This window comes from Macaca mulatta, chromosome 4 (genome assembly GCF_049350105.2).
Source record: "Macaca mulatta isolate MMU2019108-1 chromosome 4, T2T-MMU8v2.0, whole genome shotgun sequence".
NCBI classification, from domain to species: Eukaryota; Metazoa; Chordata; class Mammalia; order Primates; family Cercopithecidae; genus Macaca; species Macaca mulatta.
Window position 1 is genome coordinate 19,007,993 of NC_133409.1, and position 27,948 is coordinate 19,035,940.

Below are 27,948 nucleotides of genomic sequence, written 5' to 3' on the forward strand. Positions count from 1 at the left end.
CAAAAACTCTTAAATACACCCAAGGAGATTCAGTATAGTATTAAAGTGTACAATTTCAGTATGTTCACACAATGGAATACATAGCAGTCAAAATGAACTATACTTAACATGTCTCAACAGGGGTAGATCAGAATATTGGATGGAAAAAAGCAAAGGGCCTTTGTCTCCCAGCACCTGAGTACTGAGCTCAGTTCCCATCTTTACTGTCCATCTCCAGGATCTCCTAGGACACTCTACCACAGCCCCCACTGTCCTGTGAGCAGGTACTGGGAGATCCATAGGGAGGATGCCGGAACATCTGGAGCCTGGGAAATGGTATTTTCTTATTTGAAACTGAGGATCATCATGGTGGACAGGAGGCACGGTGGGAGGAGGGCGAGGGATAAGACTACAAATAGGGTGCAGTGCTCGGGTGATGGGTGCACCAAAATCCCACAAATCACCACTAAGGAACTTACTCATGTAACCAAACACCATCTGTACCCCAATAAGCTATGGAAAAATAATAAAAAGAAAAAAACGAAAGTTACAGAATTGTCTAAATGTAATACCATCTGTTTCACCAACACTAAATACATTTAACTATCCTCCTAACCAAGGGACTAAGTTCCTTAGTTCCTAATGTCATAAAGGTTTACAGGTTGATAACAAATATGTAGCTAAAGTACAAAAACATGGGTAAAACATGCACAAAAACATGGATAAAATAATCACAATAGTGATTACTTCTTAAGGCTGGGATTACGAATGACAAAAGTACACGAAGAGAGCTTCAATTTAGGTGTATTTTAAGAAAAAAACACTGAAGCAAATATAGCAAAAGTAAAATATTTGTTAAATCTGGGTGGGTGCACAGCTGTTCATTACAAAAGTCCACGTGCTATTGTGAATGTCTGAAATATTTAACAGAGCTGTAGAGAAATATTTTCTCTCTTAATATTTTATCTCAAAAGAATCAATTTGGGCCTGACAAAAAAGGAGATTTTACTGATTTTGGCAAGTTCCTAAAATGTTTTGTCTTCTTTGCACATCTTAGTAGCAGGAATTACCCTCATTTGTCTGCTTCCTGGCACTAGAATGTAAGCTCTGAGTGAAAGCATTTTTCCATTATTCAGTTACACTCCCAGTCTTAAAATGGGCAGACACACAGTAAGTAGTTGTTGAATGATAAATCATTTGTGTTTACTTCCTTGACTTAGAAACCTGGATGTCATGTAACTAATAACGGAATCTGGATGCCATGTAAATGCAGTAAAAGAAACAGGTTTTGTCTGAATAGCAGGTTCCATTATAACCCAGCAACATACTAAACAGGCAAGTATGGTCAACACAAGTTCTGGTCCGTTTCTTCTTTCAATTCAGAATTTCCATTTCAATTTTTGAGGATCTTTGGGTCAGCTCAAAGAACTCCTACATCTCAATTGTAGAGTCTGTATTATTATTTCATAAATTGTAATGGGATGTTAATCTTCACTGATACTAACTGGCTAAGTTATAGAGGGCAAGGTGGTAGAATTTCTATTGCAAAAATAGATAATAATTACTATAAATACTCTTCCCAAAGAAACAGCAAATAAGATATCTTTCGAGCTGTAATTATTATCTTTCATCTAGAGTGTATTGTAAGTCTAAAGAAATGATGTCATTAGCCGTTGAAACAAGATTTCATATTGTAGTAATAAACAGACAAAAGACAATCCAAGTACAATTTTTTAATAAAGATAATTACAAAAGATGGAAAAATCAGCTCAGAAAGGCCAATTACTTCTTTAATAGATCAGTTTTTTTGACATAATAACATCAATTTTAAATACTATCACATAAAGCATGGTGGAGAAAAGAAATTTTGCTTCATAATTAGAAAAACTCACAATAAAACTTGCCAAGAAAAACAAAAACGAAAAAGCCATTTGAAAATAAATACAGTCCATGCCAAAGTAGTATAAAATGAAGCCAGAAGTCTTCAAAAAGAAAACATTTTCCTTTCAATATTTTCTTTTTAATGATTTTCTGAAATTGGTGAGACTGTCAAATTCAGGGGTTGCTGAGCTGTTCTGATTTGGTTCTGTTAAAAGAGGCAATGTGAAATATTAACAATGGCACAATCTCGATTTCAATGCACTGACCTACTCTATTGATCAGGTCCTGTAGGCTCATGCTAACAAACACATTAATTGATAATGTCTTAAGTGTTTCTGGATAATTAATGCCTTAATCTTTCTAGTGATTTTATAATCATTCCAAGTTATCCTGTAAAGGCTGGCACAAAATTATGTATGCTCGAACTTTTACATGCTTTCTGACAATAAAATCCTCAACTGTTTTTACTTAAAATTGTTTCTTAAACGTACCTATCTCACAACACTAAAAAAATCATGTACACAGAAATAAGAACACCATGAAAACCATTAAGTGCACATATAAAAGACAATAGCAAAAAAGGATCTCAGATAAATGATGTATAAAAATACAAACTGACTTAGTTTATATTGATAAACCAATAGGTAAGATGGCATATGTTGTCTTATGTACCAATACAAACTAAAATTCAGAGCACCTCATAATGATGTTCTAAGGTTCAGTCTAGTATTTCTGAAGTGTGTACACACACACACCAATAAACATGTTTAGCATTTTTATAGTATGTAAAAAGTACTCAATAAGGAACATCATTTACCCTTTGGTATCTGTTTTTTCACCACTGTTGTCCTTGGATTTATCTTCTTCCTTAACGTCTAAAAATAAAGATTGGGAAAAGATTAAAACCTATTTTGAAATATAAAATGTATATATATTATTTCAAAATATACTTTATTTTTAAAATATAAAAAAGTATCATGCAATCTTATTATTAATGAATTAGGGTCTAAATAAGCTTTGTGTTGGGTGTTTCCTAAACGATGGCAGTACAAGCTATGAACAGTCACTGGATTGGGGTGGGGAGGAAGAGAAAAGGTGGCCCTAACTCTAGGTTTTGACCTATAGATTTAAAAAGTGTATTTCATTTTTCTGTAGGCTGAAGAAGTTTAACAACTGCAAGGCCCTATCAGAAGAGCCCCATCACCAAATAGAGGGTTTATTTTTTAAGCACAGAAAAGATAAAGCTTTTAAAAATGAGAACACCAAAAAATAGACAAGACGACGACATAGTGAAAATGAAAGAAAAGAAAAAAAGTTAGAAAAATCCTACAGCTAAAGTCAAGTCCTTACCTCAGTCATGGCTTGAATTTTTGGATGTCAATCAGTATACAAATATAGACTGAAGCCATCATTATAATACACTGCGAAGTTAAAATTATAAAATGGTAGATAGAGAACTGTATGTAGCCTATTGAGGAGTGAATTCACAAGGAAAAGAATAGAACTAGATGTGTCAGATGTTACAAATTACGAACTCTCTAGTTAAAAAAAAAAAAAAAAAGAGCCAGCTTATTCACATAACTTCAATTTGATAGATATAGGAAAAATTGGATCAGTACCTCTAAATCAGTTTTTCACATGCTACAGGATAAAAATTAACAGGTTAACTAAAACGTGTGCTCATCACCATTACCTGCATTAGGAAATGCATCAAGCGCTGAGAATACAAGTATTTAAGATATTGTGTTCCCTAGCCATGAGCAGCTCAATCTAGCAGGGAGACAAAATCCTGTGAGGTGCTATAATATGTGTTAAATAAAATGGCAAAGGCATGTGTAAGTGTTCTGGGAAGTCAGATGAAAGGTAACAGATTCAGGTAGCAAATTCAATTGCCTAAAGCTAACACAGCGTTTTAAGGTAAGGCAATGTATCAATGTATTAACTCCTTCCTAACCCACATCCCAAATCCCCTCCTAGCTTTCCTCAGAGCTTTTAATGTTTTCTTCAATTTCTGAACAAAATCCATTATTTGACCTTTTTCAAAATGGCAAAACTAGTCTAAGGGTATGTAACTCTTCTTTGTGTTTTCTCCCATTAAATAAGCTTTAGGTAGTTAAAAATTACCTTAGAAGTTCAGTTCTGACCATGCATTACAAATAGATTCATAATTACTTTGTCCTCTTTCTTACCCAATCTCTATCACAGTACAATGTTTACTATTTTAAACCCACGTTATCAAGAAGATAAAGTTTCCTATATTATTAAAGCAAACAGGAACAATAACATTTATATAAAAGCTTTAAGAGCTAAGCACCACTTACATGTAAGAAAAAAGAGTCATCTACCTAGCATACTTCCTCCTTTGATACTTGTGAAACTGACTTTAGGATCCCATAAACATTACAATGTAGCTCAATTTTTAAAATTTACAATTAAAACAACTACCAAGAAACAAATCTGACCTGCTTTTTTGTCCTCTGTTTCTTTCTTATCTTCTTCAATTCTAGCTTTCTTTGCTCCTTTCTTATGATCAGCCACATTTCTTCGACCTCCTTCTCCTTCATCCTCAGAATCTGAGAATTCTTCATCACAAGCTATCCGCTTGTCTGATGCTCGAACTGCACAAAAGATTTTAATAAATTTTGACAAAAAGAGTCATAGGTTTTATAATCATTATAGCATACTCATACAAACGCACCAGCAGTTACCACATTTAAAGGTAAAGGATAACAGATGCCTAATGATTTTAAAATTTGAATGGAATGAATGGTTTACTTAATATTGAAAACTTTGCTTTCAAGTATGAAGAAATGGCTCGAAAACACATAATAAAAATTGGGGGAATTTCTTTTTCTTTTAAAAATGCTGAAACTCTGAAGGAAAAAAGTGTGTTTTTCTAATGGGGATAGGAATAATATCATTACTTAAAAAGTAGCATTTTATTTCAGAGCTGAGAGGTGAAGTAGACCAAAAAAAGTACCAATACCAAATATGTTAAGACAGTCTATGCCCTACATGTACCATTATGCTACAATCTAACCATCATATTAAGTGTAATGAGAAGTTGCAAAATCAAACAGATGTTTAGTTATTTGGTTCACCCTACTTCAGATAAATGAGATGTCTTATTAATTGCCAAATATACTGAAGTGGCTAGCTTTTGATAACTTTCAATCATGTATGTATATCCAGCCATACAAACTGAAACTGCTGACACCCAAATCAGGTTTTGAGATCAGGAAGGTAAATCTCTGAAAGTGGCAAAAATGACAATAATAATAGTGTGCTCGTGAACATGACTTAACAGTGAAGTTCTTAGGCCACTAAAACCTTCAATTTGAAGTATCATTTTGACAAACTGGAAAAATAAAGGCATTATCTTACTAGAAATTCTCTTGTCTGGATCTTCTCCATCTTCATCTCCACTGTCTTCATGAACAGCATCTTCTGGAATAGCTTGCATCTGGACACCAGGTGCATGAGGTAACATGCGCAAATTTTCAAATAAACGCTGTCTAAATTACACACGCAAAGTTTATTAGACAAAATTCAATTTCTTTGCAGTTCTTACATGCAAGAGAAAATATTTAGCAAAAAATTTCATCTTTGGTCTAGCTAAGCCTATAAATTAAAAGGTCTCTCTCTGTTGCCCAGACTAGAGTGCAGTGGCAAGATCATAGCTCACTGCAGCCTCAAACTCCTCACTGTAGCCTCAAACTCCTGGCAATCCTCCTGCCTCAGCCTCTGCATTAGGACAACAACTGTACGCCACCATACCTGGCAAATTTTTAAATTTTTTGCAGACAAGGTCTCACTATACTGCCCAGGCTGGTCACAAACTCCTGGTCTAAAGCTATCCTCCCATCTTTGACTTCCAAAGCATTAAGGTTTATAAGCATGAGCCACCTTGACTGACCAAGGAGGCATTATTTTAGTCCCCCATTTCAATGAGGGGAAAACACAAGCACAAAGGCAGGTGAACTTATCAAACATCATACAGCTTGTTTGTGGTACAGAGGTGACTCAAACCCATGCTATGTACTATAATGTCTCTACTTTGCTTGTGGAGACAAAGCCTTAACAAAATGTTTCAGACAATGAAAATAACTTATAGTGTGCCTTGCAATTTTCAAATACTTTTCAACTAATAAAAAAATATTATTTCCATTAACTGAAGAAATTAACTGGCTGAACACGGTGGCTCATGCCGGTAAGCTCAGCACTTTTGAGGCAGAGGTGACAGGATCACATGAAGCCAGAAGTTCGAGACACCCATCCTGACAAAAAAATTTTAAATTAAAAAAAATAATAATAATAATAATCAGTAACTTAATGTTTCAAATCCTTTAGAAAGAAACAAGAGAAATGTCTAATAAAGTTAAAAGGACCCATCATACTTGGCCCTCTAAAGCATCCTAAATCTTTGTCAAGATAAAATGTTTATCAAAACAATTCAACGATTTCTTACTTTATCTTTTCCATATATTCTGGAGTGTTCTGGTTTGTCATGTTTGAAGGACTAATATGCAGTTTGAAGTCTGGTCCAAAATACTCAAAGTAATCATTATACGGCAACTCTATTGAAAACAATAAAATAGAGTTACACATTACAAGCTGAGTTTTCACAAAAATCCATGCACAGAATCCAGATTTAGGTGGTGAAATAGTTCCAAAGAAAAGGTTTAAAAGTGAACATAAAGTGAATGTTCTCCTATTTATAAAGAATGGCACTTACTCTAATCATCCATCCATCCATTTTGATATACAGTCTCTGACTTTCAACGGCTTGACTTACAGTTTTCTGGCTTTTTTGTCACAACTTCAATGTCTTGTATTCAATAAATTACATGAGATATTCAACATTTTTTTTTAACAAAACAGGCTCAGTATTAGATTATTTTGTCCAACTGTAGCCTAACCTAACTGTTCTGAGCATGTTCAAAGTAGGCTGGGCTAAGTCATGTATGGTAGGTTAGGTGTGTTGTATCAATCTTCTACTTATCATACTTTCAACTTATGATGGGTTTATCAGGACCTAATTGCAACATAAGTGGAGGAGCATCTGTACTGACAGTTCATACAATAAAGATATCATAATAAGAACACTTACCATTGGGAATCTCACAATCAAGGGCAACTGCAGTCTCATATGTCCAACATCGAGCAACATTACGGATTGTGTATCCACCTCCACCAAGCATCAGTAATGGTAAGTTAAAAGTTTTTACAACTTCTACACATTTAGCATGACCTAAGACAAGAAGATTTGGGTAACAACAAAATCTGCATACTGCAACAGTTTGAAAAATAAATTTTAAAAAGATAGTAAGTGCAAATGTTATTCAACCAAAATGGTTTTCCAAATATTTAAAAAACAAATAAAAATGTAAAAAAGTTCGAGTCTAAAACTCCTTTCCAAACACGTTTCACACAATAATACATTAAAAAATTAAGATTAACTAGCTATTTAAAAGTTTTTAAACACTATTTTACACTTTTTAAAACACTTTTATTTAAACACTTTTTAAAAGTGTCCCTGATGGAAGTCAAGTACACAATTATATTAAGACTATAATATGAACATACACCTATTTTATTAACACAGAAAGATGTTCATGTAGGGTTAACATGGTGAAATTAATCAGGTTACAATAAAACATTATGTATAATCTAAATTAATTTTTATTACCACTTCTTTCCTTATGGACATGTGTAAAATAATTACGGAAAGCTAAACAACATAGTTTAACCCTGAGTTAACTTCAGGTAGTGGTACTGAGTAATTTTCATAACTTAAGAGTTAAAAATATCTATTACTATTTTCAAAAACTTCTTCAACTTCTATGTGTAAAAATTTAAATATAATATTAATAGTAAACCTAACATAAAAGTAAATATTTTCTGTGGATACATGTCTTAATTCAATAATCATTTATAAGTTACCAGTAAGTTCTCCTTGAGGAATATTACCAGTTAGGCACATAACTCAATCTTTAAAGAAGAAAATCGTTTTTCTATATTTCTTTCCAATTCAGAGTTAATTTTACAAAGTTTATCCGTTCTCTTCATGTAACTGTATACTGTGGGAATTTTCATTAAGCATTCTTCAATAGTTGCCCTATGTGATTTACATAATTCTAGCACCCAATTTTTATTACTGCTACTAGAAAAGTTTCTTATAACAGATAAAAACCATTTGGATATTTTTAAAGACAAAACAAACATACAAAAAGTTAACTTACAGGCTTCCAAGTCAAGACAGCTGGCTAAACAAAGAGATGTTTACTTTTCCTTCATTCCAAAACTCGACAAAGATGACTGGAAAGGGATTTTTTTAAAGGCCAAAATTCAGAAAAATGAAGAATGGGAGAGAATACAAGAGCAAGAACATAGCTGATGGGAGCAAGGAGATGGACAAGAGATAACTAACTTCAGCAGATCTGAAAAAGCTGAATCAGGCCGGGCGCGGTGGCTCACGCCTGTAATCCCAGCACTTTGGGAGGCCGAGGCGGGCAGATCACAAGGTCAGGAGATCGAGACCACGGTGAAACCCCGTCTGTACTAAAAATACAAAAAATTAGCCGGGCGCGGTGGCGGGCGCCTGTAGTCCCAGCTACTCAGGAGGCTGAGGCAGGAGAATGGCGTAAACCCAGGAGGCGGAGCTTGCAGTGAGCCGAGATCGCGCCACTGCACTCCAGCCTGGGCGACAGAGCGAGACTCCGTCTCAAAAAAAAAAAAAAAAAAAAGAAAAAGCTGAATCAAAGCTGGCAGTAGAGAAACTCAGAATGAAGTTTAAGACTTGGGAATTACAAATATCCTTACATGCTTTATACAACTGAAACACTATTAGCTGAAATACAACGTTAATTTTTCTCTAAGAGTGAAATGATTATAAAAACTATTAAGTACAAAAACATTAAGGACTTTCATGTCTAACAGGAAAACTGATAGTTAATACACACTCTTAAGAGTACATCAGGTAGATTGTTTTAGAAAGTTTATAGGCCGGGCGCGGTGGCTCAAGCCTGTACTCCCAGCACTTTGGGAGGCTGAGACAGGCGGATCACGAGGTCAGGAGATCGAGACCATCCTGGCTAACACGGGGAAACCCCGTCTCTACTGAAAAATACAAAAAACTAGCCGGGCGAGGTGGTGGGCGCCTGTAGTCCCAGCTACTCGGGAGACTGAGGCAGGAGAATGGCGTAAACCCGGGAGGCGGAGCTTGCAGTGAGCTGAGATCCAGCCACTGCACTCCAGCCTGGGCGGCAGAGCGAGACTCCGTCTCATAAAAAAAAAAAAAAAAAAAAAAAAAAGAAAGTTTATAAACATTTTGAGGCAAAAGATGGTTATTAACACATTAAGTTACATGCTGTTCAACCACTGCTGACCTACAAAGGGACAATTAATTTAATATCATTTAACTTAATGTAGAATAACAGATTATACCATAATTCTAATACAGCTGGTATAGTAGCAATTGTAACATTAAGTAAAGAAGCTTTTAATATCTGTATTTAGTTATCCAATTCCATTAAGACCAGCAGTTGTTCTGGAGAAAGTTCTATCTGAGAATTCTCTACATCTTAGAGAATACAAAGCAGAGTATCAACTTGCTACCTAAAAGTTCACATGGAAAAAAACCTCTAAAATCATACACAAACACTCATGATAAAAATCATTTCTAACCAACAAATAAATTTTAAGATCTTATTAAATTTCAGATTTATTCTTACACCCTAGAAGTTCATTCCAGAATGGTGATATTTTGCTTTGGCCTAGACTTCCATCATATGCTGACTTCAACACGTGATCAAAATTTAGTATGTACTGCAGCACTCCTAATCTCCCACACACTTTTTATCAGGAAGCTACTTGAGAAGGCGCTCCACGAAAACATGAGAAAAAAATTAACGACAGAGAATAGAGCCACCAGGGAGAACCAATACAACAGAAAAAAAGCAGAGAACAGCTATATGTCCCGCCAGGTCTACCAAAGACAGTCATCCAAACATGAACAGATGAGAAGGCTGTTTTTCAAGAAGGTAAAAGTGACAGAATACTCAATGTATCTGAACATATGGAGATACTGAGACACCAGTAGTTTAGCAATAAGTGGAGAGAAAACTAAGCAAATGTGAAACTTAGGAACAATTATTCGGCAAAGAAAACTTAGATAAGCTGAAAAGTGTTTAAAGATGCTGCTGTAAACACTAAATGTCACAACCAAATTCTGATTTGTAAAAAATAGAGATGTGGGAAGGGTTACAAGTATGCTGTGGGCAAAGTGGTGAGGAGAGCTAAACCCTCTTCTTCCTTAATGAGAATAATCCAATTAAGTAATAAAGTATGCACTGTTTTATTGACACTGAGTCAACAAAAACATTCGAAAATAGCTGCCTTGGGTTCAAACTACAATAAACTAAAAAACTAGTCATATACAAATGTACATATAAATCTGCCACAATGTAACAAGAATAACTCTAGTCATATATACAACAGACAAAACCCCAGGAAAAATGCAGAGTATAGTGTTAAAACAGCAGGCAAGAAATTACAATGAGAACTTTTATGGGAAGTTCTTAGGTGGAAGAAAAACCATTTTTTTTCTGGGAATACCACCCTTTGAATTGCTTACCTTTCACTGTTAGATTGAAACAACCCAGTCTATCACCAGATAATGAGTCTGCACCACACTGTAATACCACAGCACTAGGTTGATACATCTCCATCACCTTTGAGATAATCTACACACAAGATAACAAATGTTAGCATCTCCAATAACATTCTGAAATTCCATTCCAATTTTGAAAACAATACTTACAGGCTTAAATATCTGCCCATATGACTCATCATCTATACCATCTCTCATTGGAAAATTGACAGCATAGTATTTGCCTTTTCCAGCACCAATATCCTAAAATACATAAACAGATCTTAGAGAATATTCTATAACAAAAAGTTTGACATTTGCTTACTACATTTTGAAAAGACTAAGACTATTAAGGATCCAATTTTGAATTCATCTTAGAAGTTGAGACCGGAACAATCAAATTGAGAAAGGAAATAATAAAGAACAAATAAGTATATGCTCCAATATTTATAAACTGATTGTAAAGCACACAAGAACCATTTTCAATTAATCTGTAGTGATTATTTTTGAGAGAAAAGAAATTTAACACAAGCAGTTAAAGGCAATGAAATTACATTATTACCTTAAACCAGAAAATCCATCATAAGCAGAATATGTAAGATGGCAAGGCAACTTTATGAGTAAACCTGTGGAAAATAAATGAAGCCAAAAAACCCTGCAGGACAATCATCCGCAGAATCCTTCTTGTGGTTCACAATCTGTTGGTATGAGTTTACTTATGATGAAAGAACGACCCAGACTTTCTCGAAGATTTAACAGCTACCAACTAAAGCACCAGATTTGTTCTTTTTTTTTTTTGAGATGGAGTTTTGCTCTTGCTGCCCAGGCTAGAGGTGCAATGGCACGATCTTGGCTCACTGCAACCTCTGCCTCCCAGGTTCAAGCAATTCTCCTGCCTCAGCCTCCCAAACAGCTGGGATTACAGGCGTGCGCCACCATGCCCAACTAATTTTGTATTTTTAGTAGAGACAGGGTTTCTCCATGTTTGTCAGGCTGGTCTCAAACTCCTGGACCTCAGATGATCCGCCCACCTCGGCCTCCCAAAGTGCTGGGATTACAGGTGTGAGCCATGGCGCCCAGCATCAGAGTTGTTCTTTAATTGGACTTCAAATAAATTTTGTTTCTACTGGTTGAATGAGTATCACTCCAGGCATTAATCTCTCTCAAAAGACACAAAGGTTCCAGCTACATATACTCTTAAATGATATATACACGTATTACATATACTTATTTGTATATGTTATGCATTTGTATGTGTGCGTATGCATTTGTGTGTGTGTTATGTATTCCTAGAAGATACTGTATAGTACAGATATTACTACAAACTAGTATTTTAACTGCAATACCAAAGGATTAGGAGCGTGCCACTCTTTTTCTTTTTTTTTTTGATGGAGTCCTGCTCTGTCACCCAGGCTGGAGTGCAGTGGCGTGATCTCGCCTCACTCCACTCCAGTGAGCCAAGATCGCCTCCTCGGTTCAAGCAATTGTCCTGTCTCAGCTTCCCAAGTTGCTGGGACTACAGGTGCATGCCACCACGCCCACCTAATTCTTTTTTGTATTTAGTAGAGACAGGGTTTCATCACATTGGTCAGGCTGGTCTCGAACTCCTGACCTCAGGTAATCCACTTGACTCAGCCTTCCAAAGTGCTGGGATCACAGGCACGAGCCACCGTGCCTGGCTGGGGTGTGGGGTGCCTAATTCTTATGTGTGTTAAATTATAATGTCTGAAGATCCATGAATTTTTAGGATTACTAGCACTTGTGCAAGTTCTTCCTGAACCTCTCATGGAATGGTCTTAGCTTCAGTTCAATTTCACAAAAGCAAAATTTACCCTCAATATTAGAGTTATGAGACCCATCATCCAACGAGGGGAAAGCAAGCAAAATTACACACCTCCTCTCCCAATTTTTCTTGCAGTCTAAATTTTTATTAAGATTTAGTAACTAAATATAAGCCATACAAATATGGAAAAGACAAAGTATAGTGAATCTTTACACTCCTACTGCACAGTTAAAACACAGACGAAATATATTTTTACTCTAAGATTTCAGAATGCAGAAAAGTTGGTCAGCACTTCTCATCCTAACTGCCACTAACTAGCTGGCAACTCAGAGCTGCTGCCCTTGTTAGACTAAGCTTTATCTTTTCCAGGTCTCATTCTGCAACTGCTACTACGCCACCTTTCTTTCTTCCACTGACTACTCGAATTAAAGCAAACAGAGTTTCAACAATGAGCTAAGCTCAGCGTAGCCTTCTTTTCAGCATTAGAATGAATTAGCAGGCAGAAAAAGCGAGTGTTTTTTAAATTAACATCCAAAGATACAGGTGAGTTACACAGAAAGTCCAAATACAGCTGTACGTATAATGTAATGACTGATTTTAATTCTCTCACAAAATTATGGGGACATGCTTAAAATATTCAAATGTTATCCTTAAAACATCATTTAATACAGCGACTATAAAATCTTAAGAAAAAGAGATGTTGAAAACCAGTCTCAAATCCTTCTAAAACATGCATTCTCTAATATTTTCAAAAACTTCAAACTGTAAGAATTATGAATAATAACTGAGAAGAGACCATAGTGACATTCACCTGTCAGAAATTACATGAGGCTTCCATTTTCCACTTCTGAGATAAACTAGGATCATACTGCGAAGATACTGTCTTATTCTTTAAGCTTAAAACAGAGAAGACTTTTGCTTGACTTCCACTAGGATGTAATGGTTGCTGACAAATATATTCTATCGGTTTACAGCAGTGATTCTCAAATCACCCAGTTTCTGGGCCCTAAGAATGTGTATTTCTAACAAGTTCCCAGGTGATGCTGGTCTGCTTTCTCCTCAGTTTAGGGTCCACTGTTTGAGAACCACTAGTCTGTATGACCAGGTGGCGAAAAGGATAAATTGAAGGAGTTTACTGGCAAGGAACTGAAATTACAAATCTGCAATTTTAAAAGCTAAATAATTTAAACTCAAACCAAACATTTGACCTCCCACCCATTTGTAAGTATGGAAAAGTTTTACTAAGGTAACTCTTTTACTCAAAGAGTTTACTGAGAAAGGATCACATTGTGGTCTAACAAAGAAAAGCCATACAGCTTAAGAATACTTTATGGCAACTCTTTAAATTCTGGTTGCTAAACTGTAACGACATACCATAGACGTGAAAAATAACCTTAATAAAATAGTTTAGAACTTTGTTCAATGCCATATAAGACAAATCTCCCATATAATCCAGGCTGAACTAAAAACAGCTGTTTAAATTATTGAATAAATTTCAACATGTGTGTAGTTAGGTTCAAAAAAAGTGTGGTGAGGCAAAAAACCTTCAATGAGCTTACAGAAATAGGATTTGACCAGTGGTTTTCACAGTCATAACATCAAATGGAAAAAGAAACAGAAATAAAATAGAAATACACTTAATGTAACAGGCAGGCAGGGCTACACTATTCTTTCTCTACGTAAATACATTACCAATTTTAGAAGTTTAAGGAAAAAAAAAAGATTAAAATTAGACCTACTAAAAGTCAAGACCAATCACAAAAGAGAGGAGCAGAAGAACCTAAAAAGACCTAGTCTATTTTATTCCACCGATCCTTATAATCAATAGCAACATAGGCTACCATCAGGTAGTTTTGAAGATTCAAACTGAACATCAAGAGAAGGGCTTCGTGCTTTGTGGATATTCAAAAATATTTATTCAACCAAAGAAAACAGCTGAGGAAAAAAAAAAAAACAGTCCTTAAGTTCTCACTAAATTTTTGCTTAGTTAGCAACAGTGAATTTTAGCAAATGTTACTGCATATGAAGTAATTGAATTCTGCATACAAGTTTCAAATTATTAACTCAGGAAAAATTCTACTTCAAGTATAAGGTTACTGATCTCCTAGGTTCGTCTCACAGTATTTATTAAGACAGAATTTAGTCTTACCCTCAAGTCTCCTGTGCCAGGAAAGTATTCCCCATATTTATGGAATGATACCGTCATTACACGATCTGTTGTATAAAAAGCTTCTTCAACACCATCACCATGATGAATATCTATATCAATATATAAGACTCTCTGATGATACCTGAAAGCAAATCCATAAGTTTTTGTTTTTTTCTTTAAAGGTTATAAGATGGGAAGAAGCACCACAAATTCAGGAAACCTATTTTTGAGCTCTAGCATTCCAGGATGTTTAATCACCTTTTAAATTCGGCCTAAAAGGCTATTCAAATATCTGAGGTTTGAGCCTTAGGCCTTTAAATACCCACTTATGGCCCTATGTAGGTTAAAAAATACATATTTACTCTTTGTGAAATTTGTTCCATTCTACATGCTTCAAAAACATAGCACATGTTTCTAATATATGAAAAACTGAAGATTATACCATACTCAAGATTGTTACTTTAATTAAAACACCTCTGTAATAAATCTTCAATATTATAAAATAGGGATTGGCTAACTATAGCCCATGGCCCAAATTTGGCCAATTGCCTCTTTTTTCAGCTTTGAACTAAGAATAGTTTTTATATTTTTTAAATGGTTTAAAAACAAAACCGAAACAAGAGTATTTTCTGACATGTGACAATTAAAAAATTCAAATTTCAGTGTCCATAGAAAAAGTTTTACTGAAAGATGGCCATGCTCAATTGTTTATTACCCATGGCTCCATTTGAACTTCAGAATTGGTTAGCTGTGACAGAGGCTACATGTGGTACTCTCATCATTTCAAACTGGTGCTTGGAACACCACAGATAACAATGACACAGTTGTAACTCAAACACAGTTTAGGAGCCACATGAATCACCATATCATGACATTTTGTTACCAGTGTATACTCATGTCAAAATAAAGGGAAAATGGACTTCTCATGTCATCCTTCTGAAGTACAATGAAGTGAGATTTTGTTATTAGATGGCAAAGCATTGTATTTATTATGTAATGATGCCATAGCTGTGCTAAATAAAACAATACAATGTAAATTGATATTTCCAGACTAAGCACTCATGAGACTATTCTCATAAGAATATAAAGAGCGTATAATAGTATAGCAAAATTTCTTCACAAAATTTAAAAAACAGAAATGAGGCTGTGATCAAGGTAAAGTTTCTGAGTGGCTCATGTGTTAGATAAGCAAGGAAAGCTGTGCACCAAGTCAATTTATTAAATCATGTTTGATTACACCACCCAAAAAAATTGTGTCCAGAGAAATTAAAGTTGTTTAAAACTATTAGCTGAGTGGGCAAGAACTTGCTCAAAGAGTTGAAGACACTGGAACCAACATCAACAGTCAATTAAAACACAAGGCAAATGATTGCAAATGATTTTCCTTTGCTCCTGATGAGCTGACAAGATGTTACACTGATCCTGCTCAATTACTGTTTATTTGAGGAGTCAGTATCAATTTTCAGTGACTGAAAAATCAGCCTCTATGGATAGCATGCATGGAATAACTACAAGCAAAAAACAGCTCAGTACAATATAAAGTAGAATCTGCTAAGATGTGTCATAACTGATGGCAAAAAATAACATTGCAAATGTCCACATTCATAAGTACCTCTACAGATCTCTCTCTCTCAAACTGCAGCCACAGCTAAGGAAAAATAACTCCTGCAGCAACTCAGAGATAATTTTATATCCATCAGTAGAGAACAAAGCCTCATTCACATATGGAAGTTAGGCAGTTAGACTAACTCAACAGGTAAACAAATTTCCTTAAATACTGGTTTCAAATTTTTGTCTTCAATTTACAATTTACAAAATACTAGAACATAAACTTCCAAGGTCATTGTCATTTTTTATTAGTTGAAACTAACTAAAATGAAAACTGCCAAACTACTTTTAAAAAAGGATATTTAATGGGAGTTTTGACATTTACATACACTTCTAATTCTTTTTTTTTTTTTTTTTTTTTTTTTTGAGACAGAGTCTTGCTCTGTAGCCCACGCTGGAGTACACTGATATGATCTTGGCTCACTGCAACCTCTGCCTCCCAGGTTCAAGCAACTCTCCTGCGTCAGCCTCCTGAGTAGCTGGGATTACAGGCACGTGCCACCATGCCCGGCTAATTTTTGTGTTTTTAGTAGGATGGGGTTTCACCATGCTGGTCAGGCTGGTCTTGAACTCCTGACCTCATGATCCACCCACCTTGGCCTCCCAAAGTGTTGGGATTACAGGCGTGAGCCACGGGCACCCAGCCTTTTATACACTTCTAATTCTTTTTTTAAGGTAGGATCTCACACTGTTGCCCAGGCTAGAGTGTAGTGACAGGAACATGGCTTCCTGCAGACTCTACTTCCTGGGCTCAGATACTCCCACCTCAACCTCCTGGGTAGTTGGGACTACAGATGCATGCCACCACATCTGGCTAATTTTTTTCTTGGCAGAGATGGGGTTTTGCCATGTTGCCCAGCCTGGTCTCAAACTCCTGGGCTCAAGAGATCCACCCACCTCAGCCTCCCAAAGTGTAGGGATTACAGGCCTCGGCCATAGTGCCTGGCCACACACTAACTCTTAATAATTGAAGATTTGGGCAAACTTCCTGCATTTCTTCATTGTTTTGTAATGAATTCCCAGAAAATTCACCATTAACTATTTCAACCTATGGCTTACCTGATTTTTTTTAAGCCACAGACTTTTATTGTGTTTTAATGAAAACATTTTATCACTGAAAAAAGTACCAATATAAATTAACATACTTTAGTAATTCAAGGATGGCAAGCACAATATCATTAACATAACAGAATCCTGATGCTTCTGATTTCTTAGCATGATGTAATCCTCCAGCCCAATTAACAGCCATATCAGTCTGTTGTCGGTTTAACTTCACGGCTCCAGCTAAGAAGTAGAAACAAGGTAGACTTTTTAAATATTTAACATAAAAAATTAGTACAACGAGACGAAAACCCTACAAGTGTATGCCATGCATAAGAAAGAGCTTAAAATCATAAAACTTAACAAAAATCATCTATGACACAAATAGGAGTTTCTCCTTAGAAAAACATTCTCCCAGAGCTGCGCCCTGAGATTAAATAATGGTTTATGTAGATGGTGGTACTAACAATGATAGCTAGAAGACAAGTGGGATGAAAGAAGTCTGTAAGTGAAAAATGTAAGTTACAAAAGTATTTAAGTCACAATAACAAAACAGAGGTTTGAAAGCAAATTGTACTGTACTATAAACATACTGATTTCCTTTTGTTATCAAAATTCACAATCATTAAAACTCCTGCTTTACACAAATAACCTGGAAGATACACACCAAATTTAGAACAACTTTTAAATCTGATTGTATTAGCACTTACCAACTGAACCACCAGTTGAGAGTTGACAAAACTCAAAGAGTCCATCAAACACTGGACAATCTTCTCCAACATTAACTGTGGAAGATGGATTTCATTAATTTCAACACACTCTGCAAATTAATGAAAGCCTTTTCTTACAAAAACTATTTCCTACAAATACTTTTTTTGCTTGATGCAATCATCAAACATACACTTCACAGTGTAATATAAAGTTTACAACTTTAAAATATATTTATTGTTTTATCCAAGGTAATTACAGTGTTATCTGTGAAAGATCATCATCAAATCTTATCAGGAGTATCTGTGGAATATTTCTGGTCTATTAACAAGAACTCAATAGTTGTCTATGCACAACAGTTCTCATTTAATTAAAACACAGGCTTAAATTTTCTAGACCTTTCCCCTTAATATTACAGTAAGTTAACATTCTAAAAGTAACTTCAATTGCTGTATGATTTACTTTCTTTAAAACTCCTTAAATACGTATTAATATCTGTAACTTTGAAATGCATGTCAGGAAGTTACTAAACCAAAAAGATGTAACAGCTGGTTGCCTATTTCCGTGGCTAATCTTGATCTTGAAAGCTTGTAAGAATTAACTAGGTTCATGGGAGCCAAAATACAGAAGGATATTAAAGACAACAAGGAAAAAACATATACAGATAAATAACACAACATCACACATTTAGTTCCTCAGTATTGACAGAATGAAGGGGATATGGCAGACATATATAACCCTTTCTTAGTCTTTCCCTATGCCCTTGAATTGTAACCTCTTCAAGAATAAGGGTCCTTGTTTTATATATTAATATCTTTGTACATCCTTAAGTCACAAGCACTATAAGAAATACATTTTAGTTTCTTACTGCTCAGATAGATCATAATTTTTTTTTTTTTTTTTGGATACAGAGTCTCACTCTGTTGCCCAGGCTGCAATAGCGTGAGCTCGGCTCATTGCAACCCCCACCTCCGGGGTTCAAGCAATTCTCCTATCTCAGCCTCCTGAGTAGCAGGATTACAGGTGCACGCCACCACACCCAGCTAATTTTTTTGTACTTTTTTTAGTAGAGACAGGGTTTCGCCATGTTGGCCAGTCTGGTTTCGAACTCCTGACCTCAGGTAATCCACTCACCTCGGCCTCCCAAAGTGCTGGGATTACAGGCGTGAGCCACCACACCCAGCCAGGATCATAAGCTTAATATAAGTCATTATTATGCAGGTTTTATATCAATCCTGTTACGCTGTTTGCCCAAGGGCTACCCATGCCTCTTTTGCGTCTAAGTTGGAAACTTCATTGAAAAAAAATAATAATTAAATACTATCTGTTCTAATTATATTGTAACATTATAACAAATCAAACAAGATACGGTAGAAATGTATATGAGGTTGTAAATATGAGATGTCTAGTACCTACACTAATTTAGTATTATAATCATCACTGAAGTCAATCAATACAAACACTAATGAGAATGATCTTCAGTATCAAGCTTTAAGATACTGTTCCAATAATTTTAAGCTGACTTTTGCATTCTACCTTCAAGCCAATTTGTTACCAATCTCTCAAAATAAAATATTTTTAACCTGTACAACAGAACATTATGTAGAATCAAAAGCTTCACTAACATCTCAACACAGAAAAAGAGATGTGTATTATAGTCCAGGTTAACTGAAGTACACAAAGAGAAGACAAGAGGTATATGTCAAGCTAAGGCTAATCAAAGTGTAATCTTGTTTTTGTTTTTTGAAGCAAGGGAGCAAGGGAGTGAGGTCTCCCTACCAATATGTATTTACCCAAAGTTATCAGGGGAGCAAACTAGGAGTAGAACAATATCCAAACAGCAGTTTCATGAACCAGTAAGCTTCACATAGGTTTGTTTTTTTTCTTAAGTAGCTTTAGTAGCGTTACAATGACTTTTCAAAGTAGTAAATAATTGTAACATATTAGACCAACAGGAAAAATATTCAGATTTGGATCATTTGAAGCTCCTAAAAATACTAATTTACATTTATCAATGTGAAAATACTTTTTACTTAGAAACGTACATCTCTGCATCTGCTTACTATACTCAGACATATTATCTGGTCTTATTGACCGCAGAAATTTGATATACTCATCACTGTGATATTTTGTCATTTCTTCAGCAGTGGCTTTATGGGGCCTCTGTGAAGAGAAATAAATGTCAGAACTGTGGAATTACAACTGGTTATATCAGTATTATCAAACAAATATACAAATTCTCCTAATAGTCTCCTCAAAAGAACTAAGTCTACCGGAACAAAATATATAAATTCCAAAACCAACTCAAACTTATACATGTGTTTTAGAAAACAGTAATCAATTTCAAAACTAATTCAAACTCCTTTAAAAGCATTACACAGGCATATCAACTATGATTTAATCACTCCTTATTTTAGTGGAAATAGGTTGAGTAAAAAGTCAAATCCATATATTCATAAACTCTACTTTCTCTCCTTTTCCATGATAAAACATACAATGATTTCATCAATGAAATCACTCACTAAACGAGAGTGTCAATTCTAAATCTTTGTTCATGACCTCTCGTCCTTTCTTCTATCCTAATCTTCTTTGTTCTGAAGAGCTCAATTTCACGTATGACACAATTCTTCCACAAGACTTCCAGACTGAATCTTATTCTAACTTCCCCTCTTCTCTAAATGTCTACATGTAACTGAAAATTCACATATTCACATATACTGCCTAACATTAATTGCTTTAAATATTTATTTTCTCCCCAAATAGCTAATTGTTGTGTCTGTATTTGTTTACACATACCCTCATCTTTATCTACAAAAACATTAAGGCAGCTGTTGCACTTGTTATTTGTACTATGCTTGGCCACTAACACAGTATTCTATATGTATTATATGCCCTGTAAATATATGTGGGATTAATTTTATGTGTAATTATTTTGTAACAGCCGGTCAACTCTTTTCAGCAGCACAGTCAGATTAACAATTATTGAAAAAAAAAAAAAAATAGTTAATATGCCACACTGAGTTGTTGCTATACTGAGTTGTTCTCCAGAAACATGAAAGTCTAGGGTAGGGGTAACTTTTTTAAATGCTTAAAGGAAGATGGAAAAAAAAAAGCTATAGTTCCCATTCTTATACATCTCTTAAGAATAAAACAAAAAGAGTTTTTTCAGCAGCACAGGCAGGTTACCAATGATTGTAATAAAAATAGTTAATATGCTATATGGAGTTGTTCTCTAGAAACATGAAAGCCTAGGGTAGGGAGAACTTTTTTAAATGGTTAAAGGAAAAGGAAAAAAGAGGCTATAGCGCTCATTCTTATTCATCTCCTAAGAATAAAACAAAAAAAGAAGTTTGTTTTCTTCCAGATCTTTTCATCTGCTAAATGCCCTCAAAAGGGGAGTAATAGACAAAGTTTCACAGTAGCTAAAAAAAAAAAAAAAAAATCAGTGCTGAATATGTATCAAAAGGAATACTCACATATATTTCCATTTTTCTGTATAAGCCATAATTTAACAACAAGTTATGGGTCATGCGGATTCTATGAGGCTTCATGGGATGACCCTGTCCATAATAATAATTTCCAATATCACCTAAAATAGAAAAGACACAAACTAAATACAGACAAGAGACTCTCCATGAATTATTTGAATTTATGTATATCTATCATTAGAAGGCATTTACTACTTAACAAAATGTATTTAAAACCTTAGTGACTTAGATTTTGCAACTTTCAAACTGTATCAGACGACCAAGATGCTATGCACACTTTTACCAGCTGAAGACTCCATTATTACATACTACATTTATCTGTAGATTAAGGAAAGCAAGCTTTTCTGATTTTTAGTTACCCCCAGTTTTTAAAATTTCTGTTCCTTGAAGTGATGCCTGCTTTCAGTATTCTCTGGCAAATTCAGATGCTTATGGTAAGTTCTCTGAGTTTTACTGGTATGATTTAAAATGTTTTCAGCAAATAACTGCTTCTTGGATGAATTGCTGGCATTTCAGAAATCTCATAAAACGCCAATGGCGTTTTAAATGTTAAAACATACTGTGTCCATATTAAGGCCCATCAGGGAAGTTTTGGTAACTGAAATTTAGGTCCTAAATGAGGTTTTGCTCCACTAAGACACAGCATGACATTTTGCAAGGTGATAAAAATACTGTCTCATTCTTCATGACTAAAAAGTTTTAATTCCTTGTTAAATATATAATTCCTTGTTAAAGTTACAATTCTTGTTAAATGGCATCTTATATCACAATGTCTTTAAACTCATGCATAAGATTTAAAAAAGAGAAAATAACACCAAAATCACAGATTTTCATCAACTAAATTTCAATAAAATTAATACGTCTAGGTAAAGCTCCAGTGTTTCTTATAATAGTAAATAACAAGAAGTCTCTTAAATATATAAAGTCAACCCTCTGTATCTGTGGACTCAACCGAGGACTGAAAATATTTTTAAAAAATCGATGGTGGTGTGCAACATGTATAGACTTTTTTTCCTTATCATCTTCCCCTAAATACAGTGTAACAACTATTTTCACTGCTTTTGCATTGTATTAGGTATTATGAGTAATCTAGAGATGATTTAAAGTATAAGGGAGGATATGCATAGGTTATATGCAAATACTATACCAGTTCATTTAAGGAACTTAAACACCCATGAATTTTGCGATCTGTGGAGGTCTTGGAACTAATACCCCACAGGGTCAGGAGAGTCAAGCTATTTTAATGGTTTGAAGTCTATCATTTCAACATAGACATATATTACAATAAAAGCTAGGATAAAGAATGCGATTTATCCACTAAATCTTTCAAAGTCCTCCCTAAATACACCTTTTGTTTGTTTAATGGAAACAACCCCAAAACTTTTTTGTCCTCTCTTCTACATATTTGATAACAGTCCAGGATAAGCAATCAGCTTTCACAAAATCCATGCTTCTAACAACACAAATATTTGCTTTTGTTGGTATCATACCTCTAATTTTACCTAACTTCATTTTCAACACAGCTCTCTTCTCAAAACAATTCATATACACAAGGTCTTTTAAAGGGAAAGCCACCTTTTCAAACGCAGGTGCCAACAAGGCTAAGAAACAATATAGACTTTAGCAAAGCAGAGCCATGGCCCTTTGCAACATTCCTCTGCAATTATAATTAAGAGGCAATGAATGCAGAAAATAAACTACCTATTAAGAAAGAATCTACCATAAAGCTCTACCTTACATGGTGACAATATAAGGCACATACAATTCCTTGAAAGCAGCCTGGTCTCATCAATTCTTAGATATGGAAAACCCACTAGTGTTATAAAGCATCATGTAATTAAGTTAATACAAGGGAAAGCATTTCTTAGTTATCGCTACTAAAGAAATTAATCATTAAAGTAAAAATAAATAAATTCTAGTTTTCACTAGAAATGCAGATTCTATGAGGTTTCATGGGATGACCCTGTCCATAATAATTTCCAATATCACCTAAAATAGAAAAGACACAAACTAAACACTAACTTCCATCTATCTGCCTCTGCGTAAGAATTACCCAAATCAAATGTCTCTAACATCTACTACGTCATAACATCAAATACTCTAGTTATGCGCACACTGAAAATCCAGTGAAAAGCCCCAGGCCCCAGTAACTGGAGACTACAGTAGCAATTTCTGAGCAAGTGTATTTGGGAAAAAAAAAAACAAAAAACAGTAATTAACACTTGTTGAGTTTACGAGAAGGTACTATTCTAAGTACTTCACATATCTTTTAATCTTACCAATAAACTTATGATGTGGGTATTATTACATTATTCCTATTGTATAATAGTAAAGAACGATGAGAAACAGACAAGTCAGGTAATACTGCCTATGTCACATAGCTAGCAAGTGAAGGAGCTAGATTCAAACTCCGGCAAGACAGCTCACAGCTAATGTTCTTAAGTAGTAACACGGAATGCCAAGGGCACTTATAGATTCACTAGAAATGGCAGGGTGAAGGCTGAAAAAAACAAGACATAATATGAAATATAAATATTTTAAATAAAGGCTTCGGATCTTGGTTAATTTAAAGAAAACCAACACAAGAAACTATGTACCTAATATATCAGAGTAATTTACTTTTTACTAATAGGGTCCTCAAATTGTATACGAATATGCATAGCTTTCAACAAGTTTCTCTGTTGAAATTTAGGGACCCCAGTCCCACAAAGAATACACAAAGAACTTAAATGATACATGTATACAGGGCAGCCAAGCTACAGATAATTATTTGGTTAACCAAGAATTCTTCTGGCTGGGAGCGGTGGTTCACGCCTGTAATCCCAGCACTTTGGGAGGCTGAGGCGGGCAGATCACGAGGTCAAGAGACCAAGACCATGCTGACCAACACTATGAAACCCCGTCTCTACTAAAAATACAAAAAATTAGCCGGGTGTGGTGGCGTGTGCCTGTAGTCTCAGCTACTCAGGAGGCTGAGGCAGGAGAATCACTTGAACCCTGGAGCTGAGATTGTGCCACTGCACTCCAGCCTGGGTGACAGAGAGACTCTGTATCAAAAAAAAAAAAAAAAAAAAAAAATTCTTCTTCTAAAATACAAAGGGGTTATAAAATAACCATCTCCAACTTTTTCCCACTAATTTTGTATCTCACAATTCTCTAGATGGCTACTTTGCAGGCATCCATTTTTTTTTCTTTTTGAGATGGAGTTTCGCTCTTGTTGCCCAGGCTGGAGTGCAGTGACACGATCTTGGCTCACTGCCACCTCCGCTTCTGGGGTTCAAGCGATTCTCTGCCTCAGCCTCCCAAGTAACTGGGATTACAAGGGCCCCCGACCACATCTGGCTAATTTTTGTATTTTTAGTAGAGACGGGGTTTCTCCATATTTGCCAGGCTTGTCTCGAACTCTTGACCTCAGGTGATCTGCCCGCCTCGGCCTCCCAAAGTGCTGGAATTACAGACATGAGCCACTGTGCCCGGCCCACTTTTGCATAAAGCATAAAAAAGCTAAGAAGTTTTAAGACCCTACAATTTTTATTCATCATTTACATGGTCAGTAATGTATTAATAATTTGGGCATTTTAAACGTTACTGATTTTCGTCAAAATACAGCTTGATTATCCCTAATCTGAAAATCTGAAATCCAAAACGTTCCAAAATCTGAATTTTTTTGAGCACCAACTTAATGGTCAAGCAAATGTTAACTGCAGCATGTCAAATTTTTTATTTTCGAATTAGGGATGCTAACTGGTAAATAATTACAAATATTGTAAAACGTCACCAAATCTGAAATACTTCTGGTCCCAAGAATTCAGATAAAGGATACTCAACCTTTACATAAAAATACTTTACCAATAAAATAAATATCCAGAAAAATCAGCTCAAGGTGGTTCCTTGAACACAACAAACTTTGTCAATGCAAAGAAATTACTGTAAAGAATTATTTATCTGCAAACTTTTACAAATTGCTCACTCTTCAAGAAGCTAACAGAATGGAAGTGTCTACTAAGGTCCACAATCTCTTATCCATATTCCTTGAAATTAGGTATGTTTCCAATTTTACACTTTTTCAGATTTTGTAGAGATACGGTACACCTGCCATATATTACGTAATAGCCTAGAGTTTGGGGGGCATGACATAATCAAACATAAATATTTCTGCAGCAAAAAAGTGTGAATATTTACAGTATTCACAGTGGAATAAAGATCATAAATAGCCTCACATTGATTCAGGTTAAGATTTTGATTCCTAATGAGTTACCAAAATTTTTTTCAATTTTCAGGTCATTTTGGATTTCAGAACTGTGAAATGTACCTTTAGACCCAAAGATAAGTTGACTGTAAAAAAAAGACTCAGAAAAAAACAAGAAAAAAGAAAAAAGTGTATTATTTTCATCTTCCAGACTACGTAGCCCACTATCCATTTTTTATACATATTAACACATCTTTAATACATATTTCAAGGAAGTCACTTCTCCTTGAGACATTTGGAGCCTTGGCGTCCTTAATACCATTTTCTTGGATTTTACTCCTAGCCCAAGGCCACTCCACCATCAACCTTTAAAGATCAAGGGTTTTCAGTGCATCCATTCATTTAATAAATCAAGAGCCTACCATGTGCCAAGCAGGTATTGTTCTAAGTGTTTGGGTTCATCAGTGAACAATAGTTCTGCCCTAAATTCTCTTCTCTTGGGAGTTAAGTCCTGGGACCAGTTGTCTGTCTATGCTGTATCTTTTTCAGTCTCAATACTTCACCTGATATAAACTGAGAAATCCCAAATTTCTATGTCTAGACTCTCCTCTCTGGATTACAAACTCACAGAGGTTAACTCTCTTCTCAGTCTTTTCACTTGAATTCAATAAGGATCCCAAATACATGTTCAAAACAGCTCTTTATTAGTATTCCCAACCTTAGTGAGTAAGTACCACATACCACCTAACTGCTCAATCCAGAAACTTGGCTTTATTCTCTACCACCATCCCCCAGCTCCAACTCCATTTCTAATCCATCAAAAAGTTCTATTGGTTTGAGGCCCAAATCTCTCTTAAATGTGTCTATTTCTATCTAAAATGCAACCATTACATTTTATATGGACTAAAATGCGTTCAATTCTTGCTTCCAGCCTATAGTCCACAACTCCTTACCAATTATTTGAAGAGAAATAATTGCATTGTACTTGAAAAACTTTCAATGGCTTTCTACCTCTGGGTAAAGTCAAATTTCTTACCACACAGTTTTGTGCAGTCCCACCTTTTACTGCCCAACATGGGACTCCACATTTTCCTCATCTTCCTTCCCATTAAGTGCACCAAGTTCTATTAATAACTATCTGGCTTTACTATTTGTAATACCTTATGTAGTAACTCTTTTTAAGGCTGGCCCATTCTCTTCCTTCAGGCCTTCCCTTTTCTGATTACCCTATCAAAGGTCCCCTCTCTTTTACTTTTTTTTTTTTTTTTTTTGAGACAGAGTCTTGCTCTTGCCACCTAGGCTGGAGTGCAATGGCATGATCTCGGCTCACGGCAACCTCTCCGCCTCCCAGGTTCAAGCGATTCTCCTGCCTCAGCCTCCCAAGTAGCTGGGATTACAGGCACCCGTCACCATGCCCGGCTAACCTTTTTTTGTGTTTTTAGTAGAGACATGGTTTCACCATGTTGGCCAGGCTGGTCTCGAACTCCTGACCTCATGATCTGCCGCCTCAGTCTCCCAAACTGCTAGGATTACAGGTGTGAGCCACTGCACCCAGCCCCCTCTCTTACTTTATACCTGCAGTCTTTTATTTCCTTCTTAGGACTTGAGCAATCTTTTGTCTATTTAGCACACAGTAGGAACTTTAAGCCTATTTGATATGTCTGAACCCAAAGCTGGCTTAATGAACAAGTAAGTATAAGCAGACTGCTACTGAAATACAGAGGAATAAGGCTTACTCATCAGTACAAAAAAATTCTTAGACTTATCTGAATTCTTCCAAGTTTAAATTTATTAACATTCCCTAAGAGACGCCTTCTCCAATCCCAAGTGTTTTCCTTTAAGGACTTGTCAACAGAAGCATTTAAAGTTTTTGTTAAGGATTTTTGTTTGTTTGGTAGCAGAGGAAACTCTTTGAAAAGGAGAAAAGAAAAATAAAGATTCCAGATGTTGATCTCGCCTTGGACATTAAAACTAGAGTCAATGTGGAAAAGGAAAAGTGGTAGACTGCACCAAACAGAAATGTGAATCTGTTTTCATCTAAACAATACAAAAAATGCCAAAATGCCACCCATCCTACCTAAATGTAGTCCAGAGGAGTTCCAAGAATTAGAAGGAACGTTTTATGAAAGTGTTCTAATGAGGAATTGGCTGGGCGCAGTGGCTCACGCCTGTAATCCCAACACTTCGGGAGGCTGAGGCGGGTGGATCAACCTAGGTCAGGAGTCCGAGACCAGCCTGGCCAACGTGGTACAACCCCGTATTTACTAAAAAATACAAAAATTAGCCAGGCGTGGTGGCATGTGCCTGTAATAATCTCAGCTACTGGGGAGGCTGAGGCAGGAGATTTGCTTGAACCTGGGAGTGGGGTGGAGGTTGCAGTGAGCCGGGATCACGCCACTGCACTCCAGCCTGGGCAACAAGAGCAAAATTCCATCTCAAAAAAAAAAAAAAAAAAAAAGGTATAAGGAATTA

At 35.6% G+C, this 27,948-nt stretch overlaps 1 protein-coding gene across 1 annotated transcript in view; it reads right to left on the reverse strand.

The window, feature by feature from the left end:
- Window positions 1-1,697: 1,697 nt before the first annotated feature.
- Window positions 1,698-27,948, reverse strand: part of HDAC2 (histone deacetylase 2) — a 30,802-nt gene continuing 4,551 nt past the window's right edge. The window contains exons 2-14 of the mRNA XM_015137550.3: window positions 21,276-21,388; window positions 19,845-19,962; window positions 17,802-17,876; window positions 17,196-17,334; window positions 14,443-14,584; window positions 10,682-10,774; window positions 10,496-10,604; window positions 6,971-7,111; window positions 6,329-6,437; window positions 5,245-5,375; window positions 4,323-4,478; window positions 2,678-2,735; window positions 1,698-2,065 (exon numbers count right to left, since the gene is read on the reverse strand). Coding sequence (XP_014993036.1) covers window positions 2,035-2,065; window positions 2,678-2,735; window positions 4,323-4,478; window positions 5,245-5,375; window positions 6,329-6,437; window positions 6,971-7,111; window positions 10,496-10,604; window positions 10,682-10,774; window positions 14,443-14,584; window positions 17,196-17,334; window positions 17,802-17,876; window positions 19,845-19,962; window positions 21,276-21,388 — 1,415 coding nt within the window. The 3' untranslated portion in view covers window positions 1,698-2,034. The remainder of the gene's footprint in view (window positions 2,066-2,677; window positions 2,736-4,322; window positions 4,479-5,244; window positions 5,376-6,328; window positions 6,438-6,970; window positions 7,112-10,495; window positions 10,605-10,681; window positions 10,775-14,442; window positions 14,585-17,195; window positions 17,335-17,801; window positions 17,877-19,844; window positions 19,963-21,275; window positions 21,389-27,948) is intronic.